Genomic DNA, 11,816 nt, shown 5'->3' on the forward strand with positions numbered 1-11,816 from the left:
GAATTACTGTATCTTTTCATTAAGGAAGTTAACGTTATTATCCTATTATCCTTCTTCCACTTTAGAAGTGTTATTTTTTCTTGTGTTTGCAGTGATTCCGTACCATATATTGATTGTTCCTAGCAAGAAACTTGGTGGCTCCATGTTTACAGCCAATCCTTGGATATGTATCTCCGGAGAACTAGGTGAAACAGGAGTTTTGCAGATTCCCAGGAATATATTAGAAATGACTTTTGAGGTACATGTTAAACAATATAAGAATGCTTTAAATGTTCTTTTTATTCAGTTCTGAATTCTTCCCTGGCTGTATCATCTTACTGTAGTTTTTGTATCTGTGGTCTGTATGTGGTCAGTCACAAATACCTCCTGTGCCTGTACATAGCAGGTTTTGTCTACATATAATATCATGCTCAGAAAAAAATGACTAATGATTCCTTACTGTATTGATAGATAAGATTTCTGAAAAAATGCAGTTTATCTCATGGTCTTTCTGCTTATCAAAGCAGTATTATAAAAAAACAAACACAACGAAGCAGCAGTGAACAAAAACAAATAAAGCAACTTATCCCTAAAAAGCTCAGAATCAGTCGTGCAGTCAGAAGAGGAGAGCCATGTTTCTGACGGTGTATCTCAGCGTGTTCTCCAGTAGTTTACTTATCCAACATACTGCTTTTTCTTTCTGTTTACTCTGACAAATTCTTTGTTTAATTTGCAGTGCCAGAACTTGGGAAAACTGACCACAGTGCAAATAGGACATGATAATTCAGGGCTGTATGCCAAGTGGCTAGTGGAGTATGTTATGGTCAGAAATGAAATAACAGGGCATACTTACAAGTAAGTATCATCCTGACATTTCCTGTTGGGTAAGTAGAATTTATGCAGGGAGGTGGCATGGAAGGGCTTGTTTGCTTAGAAAGGTCTTATCTCCTGGGACTCCATCTAAAGAAGCTGCTGCCTGAAGACGTATAAAGGTCATTTAGCTTCTGGCATTAAACAAGTCGTGACTCTTATAAAATTAAACCAAGTTTTCAGTTTGCACATGCTCTTGACTACCCTCCAAGCATTGGTGGAGAAGATGAGTTCGCTGTTATGCATCTTGAAAAGATCATGCCTTGAGCTTAAGGGAGTAATGGCAAGTTATAGCTTGCTGCTTACCAAACATGGGTGGTGTTTTATATTAACTTTGAGCTCTCTGATTGTTGTTAGAGAGCGAAATTTGAACACAAGCTGGAGCACAGTGGCTAATGAGTGTTTGCACAGCAAAAGTAAGGGGAACAAGATTTGCAATAGGAATTTAAACTCATTTGTGTTAAGTGCATCGTGGTTTGCTGCCTTGTCCTTTATTTAGAGAAACTGTCAGGCTCATGTTGAGGAGAAACTGATGAGTAAGTCCACTCAATTCTTCGCGAGAACTTGTTTATTAAAAGAAGAGGCAAGATTATGTTTTTGGATGCCATTCAGTTTTCTTACTGGGCTAGTTAAACAGATGTCAACATTGGCTCACAGAAGTGCTGATGCACAAGTGTGCACAAGTGCTTTCTGGTGTCTGACTAGGTATCCTAATTTCAATACATGTGTCAGTGTGTTGTTTTTTTTCTTTGTAGCTAGCTTGCGGGCTGTGTTAAGTATTCAATAAAAGCATAGCTATATCTACCACCCATCAGTACTTGGTAGTGGGTTTTCCCCTTCTTTCTTGCCTTTGCAGCCCCCAGATCATGCACTATGTGTAAGACATGAGGCAAATTGCTTTGCACTGTTTGCTTTGCAGATTGTCTAGTCCCAAATTTAAGACAAACTTTTGCTCCCCCTGCTGGCAAAAGCCTGATCAAATAATTTGTTCATTTCTTTGTGAGCAAAGTATTTCTAATAACGATACTAGCAAAATTTGGATGTTGTGCAACTGCAAATTAAAGTCTTTGGCGTGGAATTGAATCTGGATTAAAAGACTCGATCAAAATATCTGCTCTTTGTTCTCAGGTTTCCCTGTGGAAGGTGGCTTGGAAAGGGCATGGATGATGGGAGCTTAGAGAGGGTCCTGGTGGGAGAGCTGCTGACATCCAACACTGAGGTTGATGAGCGGCAGTGTCGAACCCCTCCTTTGCAGCAGTCACCAAGCATGATCAGAAGATTGGTTGCTATATCACCAAACAATAAGCCAAGTGAGCAGTGGGGACTGTCTTGTAAGGTCTTGCATCGATACCTGTGGAAAGCTGCTTGCAAGCAGAACTGGAGATTTTCTTCTTGGACAGGAGCTGCAAAGCTCACATAGCACAGCTGATCTGCTCTGAGTTCAGCTAACTTCTGAGTTAGAACAGGTTGCTCAGGGTTTTAGGTGCTCAGATTCCTAAAGTCTCCAGGTCCAGATGTCTCTGGACTCTTTCTCTGGTGCTTAGGTGCCCTACTGGTATTTTCTGCATTGTCCTTCCTTTGTGAAATGAGTGCTATGGAGGGAAAATAGAAATTTGTTGTCATGTACTTTGTGGTCGAGAAAGCCTGTTGGTTGTTTCTATTCATGAATATCAGTTTTCTGTAGTTGTTCTGCTTTTGTCTTCTTCCTGATAAGTTGGTTATTTTGCACACAGGGTACTCAGGTTTACGGAAGACTGTCATACGATGTATTTCCAAGATGCCTGTGGTTGTAATCAAATATCATTTCTGTTTTTCAGCTTTGGGCTCTGCTCAGAAATTTCATATAATATATAAATACCACTTCCGTCTGTTGTTATGTTGAAACACCACGGTTGTGATTTTGATATTAAAGAAAACCACACCCCAAATCTCCATTTCTATTTCCTCCACAGTTAATTAAAATAGAGTTGGATTTCCATTGTCAATAAGCTAGCACCTTTTTACTTGCAACATAGGTTATGTTGGTTTGTGTGTCTCTTCATCGTTTGTGATACGCACGTATCCGTCATGCGTAAGTTGAATTTTTAAAGTATTTCTAAAGTGATTGGAAGTATTTTTGTATTTCGCAGAGCTAAATACTGGTCAGATACAAGAAGCTATTGGTGAAGCTGTCAATGGCATTGTTAAGCATTTTCACAAGCCAGAAAAAGAGGTAAGGAGTTGTGTTGTCTGCCTAGTGGCACTCTTGTCTTGAAACTCGTATTAATTGTTTGAGATTATACAGTAGAAGAAATCTAAATTGAATAAACAGCCATCTTTAATTGAAAATTCCTTAAGTAGAGCAAAAATGAGATACTGAGATAACGTTGAAATAGTATAACATCAAATACATTCTTTTTGCTGCTATTGGGAACATTCTGTTAATTAATGTAATATTTTGATATTTGAAGTTGAGTGATATTCTGTGTGGGATTGTAGCTGTACCACTGTCAGTAATGTTGACTTCTGTTCAGTGTGTTCTAGATTAAGTGACATTTTTTCATCTGCTCTGACTGCTAAGAAGGCATTTTCATGTCTCTTTTGCATTATTGTGGCTACTTATAACGTGAAAACCCTTGGGCCAGTTAAGACAAATCAAACCAAGAAATTTTTCCCCCTCTCCCCCGAAAAAAAAAAAAAAAGATGAAATGCTTTCAAAAACTTTTACACTTCAAAATTGTATATCTAATTACTTTAGCTAGATGTTTCTGGATATAGGCTTAACAAATGTGCCTTTGCTGAAGCGTCAGAGTCCATCTTTTGTGAGAGGTAGCGGTGCAGCGCTGGCTACCACATACATATCCCTTGGAGATTATTAATATTTGCATATTCCCATTCCTTCTGTGCCTACCTTTCCTAAGTTCAGCTAGCATAGCAAATTCATATTCAATCTGGTTTGATTTTTATGTTTACACAATAATCCCAAGTGAACGTGCATTAGTTTTGCAAACATTGATGTTCTAAAGGAGAATTATTATTTTCCTAAGGCTTAAAAATGTCTTTAACTGCTACTTTTCTAGAAACTCTGAGGTGCTTGCTATGATGGTCTGGTCATCTTTTTTTTGCTTAGCAAAGGAGGGAAACATCTTTCTTTTCTGTACACCAGTCATTACTATAGGTAAAACTCGCACACTGGTCTTCACCTGTTTGCATCTTTGTTTGAATATGGTGAGGTCCTGAAATGGCTGTCTTCACTCTTAAGAATGTAAGTGTGTTTTTGAATGCTGAGGACTGTGAGAAATGAGCCATCATGTCTGGGGTTATTGTTTCACAGTGTACTGTATCTTTGAGTATCTATTTATTTGAAACCCAGATTAATAAACACATGTAATCCTTCTGTCTCTAAACTGCCAAACTGAGTTAAGTGCGTTGTGTGTGCTTGGCAGAGAGGCAGTCTGACACTCCTGCTGTGTGGAGAAAGTGGACTTGTTTCAGCTCTTGAGCAAGTATTTCAGCATGGATTTAAATCACCCAGGCTCTTCAAAAACGTCTTTATTTGGGACTTCTTAGGTAAGCGTGAGGGAAATATACCAGAGCTTGTTTGTGTCTTTGAAACATATGCATCTGTGTTCCTCCTCACTGCCACTGTGTCTCAGCTGGTGTGAACAGCATACTTGTCAGAGGCATCTCTGCAGCTGAGTTCCTGTAAGAGCTCTTATGTCCTTGTATTGTTGAAAGAAGAAAGCATCTGTTTGCTGCCAGAGTTGACACTGTACTTGCACTGTAATTGGTCCGTGCCTTCCTAGTAATGGTAGCAATAAACAAGATTCCCTTGTGTGAAAGTTTTCGGTAAGATGGGGAATTGGCATATGGTCACACAGTGCAGCATTGCAATAGCAGTGTATCACACTTGTAAGACACTGAGTTATCTTACAAAGCACAAGATATCACACTAGTGCTGTTGATCCTACTGGATGCTGCAATGAGGGGTTTATAAGCATATGGTTTTTTTGAACAGTGTCTGATTCCCTTGCCATAGAGCTGAATAAGTTGAGTGAACACACAGAAAGTGAGTTACTTTAAATAGTACTTCTGTGTTTAAGTAGGTACTTTAACATCAGTCTTCTCCTTGTGTCATCATTACAATGATGATAACTCTCAAAATTCAGTAGGTACTAGAATGATGTTAGAACTGTTCATGGGAAAGACAGTTGAATTCCAGTTTTACACACGAAGAACAAAGAACCAAATCACACAGGAAAAAAAAATAAGAACAATGCTTGGGCATAATCACTGAGGAAATTTGAGGACAAGCTTTGTTCCTAGGCTTTTGAACTTGGAATTTACCTTCCATGACACTGATATTTGTGTTGATTTGCTGCCTCTCAGATGTGGGCATTGGGCAGCATTCTGGATATGTAAGCAAGCTTATGGGGGGAGCAATATATAGTGAGGTATTTTTAAATTTGATCATCTAAATGTAAAGGTGATAGTGCCTAATTACTTGATTCCAAGCACTGGAGCACAGTATGCCAGCTGTTGTAGGATAACGTGATGAAACTCATTATCTCCCATCATTCATTTAAGAAAAAGCACAAACGTATTATGAGACCCTTGAACAGAATGAAATGGTCCCGGAAGAGAACTGGCAGACAAGGGCCAGGAATTTCTGTCGCTTTATCACTGCTATCAACAACAATCCTAGAAACATCGGGAAGGATGGCAAGTTTCAGATGCTGGTGTGTCTTGGAGCCAGGTATGAAAAAACTTTTTTTTAATAGTATTTTAATAAAATGGAAAGGGTGTTGTATATTAGTAAAAGGTAAAGGTACATAAGGGCTGGGTTTTGCATTTTAGTTATTACTTCTAAAGTGCTTTGTAACCAAAGAAGAATCAACTTTACCCTGACTTGAGTTCCTAGGTATGTGAAGAATAGGAAATTGTAGATACGCAGCGAGTATCTTGAAAAGTTGGGGAAATGAGACATAAGAGAAGGGCAGCAGGCTGGTGTGAGTAGCCCGTCTCTCCTAGCTGGCAAGGTTTGAAGATAAAAGCACTGTCAGTCAGTGAGGCTTCTTTGGTTCCTGGCTGGGTGGATTTCTCACCCTCCATCTACTCATTGCAGTGATGGTCCCAACATCTCTCCTATTCATCTAAGAAGCCTCCTGACTAAAAGGCAACGGAGCAGGCCAGTGACACTGGGCTTCCCTGGGACTTCCAGGCTGCTGGGAGCCATATCTTTTGATATGAGGAGTGGAAAGTGTATAAATGCTTCTTTTCCATCAGGATGTACCCTACCTTAACAGATGCCAGGCAGATACTCCCCCTTTCCCACCTTATAATAATATGTGGAGAAAATGGTAACTCTATTTGAAGGCAACAACAGAAAAAAAGAAGAAAAAGCATTTCATAAAAATGAGAAATTAACTTTGATTTCTTGTTTTTTTCCATTTCAACGTTGCTGCTTTGTCAGAGACCATCTTTTGCATCACTGGATTGCCCTGCTTGCAGACTGCCCGATCACAGCACAGATGTATGAAGACATAGCACTGATTAAAGATCATACTCTTGTGAATTCTTTGATTCGAGTGCTGCAGACCTTGCAGGAGTTCAACATTACGCTGGAGGCATCTCTTGTCAAAGGAATTGATATTTGACCTCTTGACCCACAAAAAACCCAACAAAAACTATATTTAAAACACCACCACCAACAAAAATTTAAAAAGCAACAAGGAGTGCATCTCGTTAGTATGCAAAAGTTCTGTCTGCCAGTACATTGTATCGTGAACTTGTTCATGGCCCTAAAATGCAACTTGGACTTTTCTCAAAGGGAACTCCAAAAGTAATACAGGAGGATGGATAGAAGCTGTAAACTCAATGTAAAAAAGAGGATTTTGGTATAAATCTATTTTAGAGTTTATTTGCTGATTTGCTTTTTACACACTTTCATGTGAAAGAGATAGAGATGAGTATTGTGCAGCTTATTTTAAAGCTGCAGTATTTCCTTGCCATAGAAAATGTGCAGTGAGCCTTTCAGCATTCTGTGAACTTGTCTTCAGATATGCTGTATGTCATAGAGCCCAATGTATACACTCCATTTCTGCTGAGAAGGTCATTCTATAGTTTTTAAACTAATATTTTATATATTAACATTATTACCGATGTTTGATTTTTAACGTGTTGGGTCACTGTTCTGCTGCAAGGGAACTACAGATTCTCATGTGTGCTTTTTAATAGCTCCAAAGCACTGACTTGTCAACAAGCCACATTTTCCTTTATTTTTATTGTCAGTATTATTTTTAGAGAATTCCAGGAGACTGAACCGTGAAACGTGGAGAGATTGAAGTAATATTTTTCATATTGGTACACAATTGCACAGAAGAAGTTAAGTGTGTTTTTAACTGATGTTTTTTATTTATTTAACCTATTGTTGTGTTGTAAGTTTGTCTTTAAAAAAAAAAGATTCTTCTATGAAACAACTGGCTTTATTATGTTGAAATTCAGAATTTACAGTGCAGCCCACTTAAATCAGAAACCTGGAATATGTGTTGATGGTGCAAAAAATGTTTCCACTTGAACCAGCCTTTTGAAGTTTGGCATATGGTTGCTGCTGGTAATTCTCTTAACTGCTAATAGAGAGGAACATGGGTTTCTCGAATGCTAGATGATTAAAGAAAGGTGTTCATACCCCTACAAAATAATAACTGCAACCCTTCTAAGCAATCGAGATTTATTAATTTGTCTGAATAGACAGTGAGTAGTATGTATCTTTCTCTTCTCTTTGGATGTGTCTTGTCACAGTCAGCTTCATTTGGGATGCTTTTGTTTTTAGCAGGAAAAACTTCGTCCAATTCTGTGGTAAAACAAACATTTTGAAGGTTTAATTTATTGAAGAGCTGGAAATTGGCAAATGCCTCAGGGCATTGCTGTTCATTTGAATCCTCTGATAAAAATCTCTTTGAAGTGAGTATGTGAATTAACAGGCTGATTTATCAGCACCACAAATTACTGCACAGAAATTCAGGCTATGTATTTAAGAGGTCTCCACTGTATAAACTTCTTTCAGTGTTGTTTCTCTTTGGAGAAGCAGAGTCCAAGTTTTTTGGATCATACATTGTTGTAGTAACTTCGCTTTACCTTCAGATTAGTGACATCTTGTGTTAGTTTTATTTCCATAATTTATAAGCATAGCACATATTAAATGTTTGAGTATTTTTACTTTTGTCCTATTTATTTCATTACCAAGATGATATTACTTTATCATTACTTTTTTTTCTTCTTTTTTCTTTTTTTTCTTTTTTTAATCCAAGCAGGTTTCTGCTTTAATGATAGCATTAGAAAGGTGCAAGGGCAATATCCAAGCCACTCCTCAGACTGGGTGGGTATGAATTCTTTCAGTCTGGGGCTTGCAGCAGCATTTCACACAAGTATTTTGTGTGTGCATTTCTTTTCAGTCTTGGAAGGGGAGAAATATATCATGTACTTTATTCTGAGAGTTTCATGTATTCAACTTTTTATTTTGGGAGAATCTTTCTGTACTTACCCCATGTTGCTTATTTATATAGTAAAAATAGTATAAAACTAAAAACCCTACAGTGCTTTCAGCTCTATTTATAATGATTTTATTGGGCCTGTGTATTTCACAGTCTGTATGAAAAGGGGGTTGGATTCACCATTTTGTTTGCATCATGTTAGTTGATCCTGTTAAAAACCATATCTGTATCTCAGAGCAAAGCGTGGATTAATTTTATCTTACATGAGATAGTTAACTCTCAACTAACATTTTTGTTTATTTACTTGCATTTGTTCATCTAATGTGGGGCAATAACACTGGTCTAATGGTTTGCTTTGATGTGGGTCTTTCTGGCCTCGTTACAACAGTGAGATACCTAGAATGGACACAGGTCAGGGTTTGCTGGTTCCCAAGTGGTGGGCATTCTCTGTGAAGCGTGTGGGGCTGAAACTGTCCACCAGTGACAGTACCCTGTGAGCCAAATGTTCAGATGAAAGAGAGATCTTCCTGTCTGCTCAATTTATTTTCAAAGGAGAGACCATTTTGTGATAGATTCTTCCTCATAGGGATGAATAGCTTAATCACGTTAAGATCCAAAAGCACTTTTTGCCATAATCTTTAGTGGAGCAAATCCTTCTAGTCTTGGAAGAACAATAGAATATTCAGAAATGCAACAGAAAAGTTGGATTTGGAGGATGCCAAGGAAGACTGAGACAGTGTCTTATGGTAGCCTGGGTTGAAGTTTTGAGAAGAGATTTGGCATCTCTGAAGTGTGTGGTTCAGTGCGTAGTCGCGGCCATAATCCTTATTGCTCGTCAGTGTTTGCCCCAAGCAAACCTACTGCTCTCATTGATGTAGCATCAGCCCCACAGAATTACATTTGGATCCAGCATTTTTCCTTCCATGCCATTTTGCTGAAGTGGATGATGTTTGTGTAGAACAAATGGGATAGTCACAGTCTTCTACCCGTTAACTATGTAAAATCCATCTGCCATCCTAAAAGTAGCATTGCATTTTTTTTGTTTCTTTGTTCACAAATGAGCTGTAATGAAATGTAGCTGTAATTAATTGCTGTTACTGTTCTAAAATGAGAATTCAGGCTTGGTAGGTGTGAGTTATTGTGACCATGCTGACCATTATTATTGCGGTTATTGGGAAGAAGATAATGAGTTTTAAGTCAGCACTGAGGGTCACATTAGCACACACACACATTCTACAGATACAGAAATATGATAAAAAAGTAGTTCCTATAGCAGTAAATGCGTAGTGCTACATTGGCCAAACATGTTTGCGGGCTGATGCCTGATTGGAGGAAGGAAGCAGGCTATCACCTATAAATTGTTTGATTAACGTTGTCAGAGTTGACGTGATACTTTATACAAAGATAAAATGCAAATTAATAGAGTCTTGTTTGAAATACAGTAAGTTTATACAAAAAGCACTTTTATCTGCCATGAAATTAACCGTCTGTGGTTAAAAACATACTCATGAACTGGTGACTGTTCTACAACTTTTTCCATTACTAAGACTCAAATTGTTAAAATGGGACCTGCTGGCTGGAAGGTCCATATTTTGGTGTGTTCTGAACTCAAGAACATGTTACGGTTTTGTTTCTGCAGTGAAATTCAGAGTTAACTTTTTCTGTATATTGTCAAACGATTGTTGTCCATAGTGCAAGATGCTATAGGATACTTGAAAATACTTGAAGATACTGTAGATGTACTTCTCATCTTTGTAAATTATTTTATACCTTTAGATCGGCTGTTAGAAAAAGCATCAATACCGTATAAACCGTATATTTTACTAAGTGGGGAAATCACTGACTTCTTTTTTTCTTTTTTAAATGGTGGGTGTTGAAGTTTACATTATGATGGCAAAACCAGGTACTGTTTTCCTTTTTTATTTTTCCTGTGACATTTGAATCCATTGGACATTAAATGTGAATTGGACATACACAACAGTTTTACAGTTGCTGAACTGCAATAAAACTTCTCTTCTAACATGAGAAATAGCATTAATGTGCTATTTTCAAAAGCCTCTTAATATAACGTAGCTAATCATCCTTTTCCTTTTGCCTGAATGTGAAGGTATGTATGGCATTTGGATGTCTGGTTTAAGGTGAAGTTCATTAGAAGCCCAGCTTCCATTAGTTTCAGTTCATTCTATAGCAACTGAGTAGGTATTATACTTTTTTTTGTTCTACTGTTTTGTACAGTTTTGTATTTGATCAGCCACATGGAGCTTGCCTCCCCCGTGCACTGGTGTAGCATTCTTACAAGCAGCTGTCACTCAGACACATCCGTGAGGGAAGAGATGCCTACTGGGTAACTGGGGAAAAGAGAAAATAGGGACAGAAGGACAGAGAGTGTCTGTGAATACATAGACACACAGGCACTGCTTTTTTCTTACCTTAGAATGAGTTCTGATCCTGATACACATCCAAGTTTGGTGGAGGTCTCAGAATTTTAAGTTCCAAAAAAGTCAGTCTCCAGTGCATACCATGGGCTCAACCTTTCTCTCTATCTGTGGATACATAAAGAAAAGCAGAAACTGTTGGAAGTGTTACTGTCTGGTACTACATGGTTGAGTGAGGAAAATAGCACTGTCCTCAATCCCTGAGACTGACCACAGCTGCGTTTGTTGCAGAAATGTGCCCAGCCAGCCCATGCTGCCTGTTTCCTGCCTCTTTCACTCCATTTCTTCCTAGAGTAAGATCTTACGTGATAGTCCCAGGGCTGGAATTCCTGGGTAAAGGGGGTGTGCTGAGACAGAGGCAAAAGCACGGTCCCTTCTCTTCCATTCGCTTTTTTGAATGATTGATCTGAAGCACATACAAGTGGAGTCCTCTGTAATCTATGTTCACTAGATAGTGCTCAGCTTATCTCACCTAGAAACCAGTTCTGCATGTCTTACTGTATATTAAATCTAGTTTCTAGGTTTGAGTGGACCAGAAAACAAGTAGGAGTGGAACTCACTTGTTATGCTTCTATAACCTGTAGTGCCTTGTGCTGCCTATGTACTGGAAGCTTCATGTGCCAGTTACATGAGAAGCAGGGAGAGCAAAGTCAGCTTTACCCACCTTCTTCTCCTGCTTCACACAAAATATGCTCTCCAAGACATCCCACTTCAGCAGGGCCCTCCCAATCTATCCTCAGGTTCTTTATCTGATGTAGGCCATATCAGCCCCTCTCATTGACAGCCACTGTAAACCTGCATAGCTGAATGCCGATTGCTGGAGCTGTTATTTCTGTACATCTCTGCAACGTGATCAGCAGTTTGTAAAAACCCCTGGGTGCAAGAAAGTGTAAGTGCAAAACTCTTGAGAGAATCATCTCAAAGACAACAACTGTTTGAAGCCCGGTGTGCATGTGGAGACGAAGAGGTCTTGAAATGAAAGCTCTGAGACGTATGTATGAAAAGCTGTGGAAAAATGCATTCAACTATCTGCAGACGGTTGAGTATGTCTGTATGGAAG

General features: G+C 38.6%; 1 protein-coding gene across 2 annotated transcripts in view; it reads left to right on the forward strand.

The window, feature by feature from the left end:
• Nucleotides 1-8,046, forward strand: part of DENND5A (DENN domain containing 5A) — a 51,855-nt gene extending 43,809 nt beyond the window's left edge. For both annotated transcript variants that reach the window (XM_065755298.1, XM_065755299.1), the window contains 7 exons: nucleotides 93-238; nucleotides 716-834; nucleotides 1,978-2,159; nucleotides 2,979-3,061; nucleotides 4,275-4,398; nucleotides 5,416-5,584; nucleotides 6,302-8,046. In XM_065755298.1, the coding sequence (XP_065611370.1) occupies nucleotides 93-238; nucleotides 716-834; nucleotides 1,978-2,159; nucleotides 2,979-3,061; nucleotides 4,275-4,398; nucleotides 5,416-5,584; nucleotides 6,302-6,485 (1,007 nt within the window). In that variant the 3' untranslated portion in view covers nucleotides 6,486-8,046. The remainder of the gene's footprint in view (nucleotides 1-92; nucleotides 239-715; nucleotides 835-1,977; nucleotides 2,160-2,978; nucleotides 3,062-4,274; nucleotides 4,399-5,415; nucleotides 5,585-6,301) is intronic.
• Nucleotides 8,047-11,816: the final 3,770 nt, after the last annotated feature.

The sequence above is a fragment of the Cyrtonyx montezumae genome, unplaced genomic scaffold, assembly GCF_038088225.1.
Source record: "Cyrtonyx montezumae isolate F1298 unplaced genomic scaffold, pur_monq_1.0 scaffold_10, whole genome shotgun sequence".
Classification (NCBI taxonomy): Eukaryota; Metazoa; Chordata; class Aves; order Galliformes; family Odontophoridae; genus Cyrtonyx; species Cyrtonyx montezumae.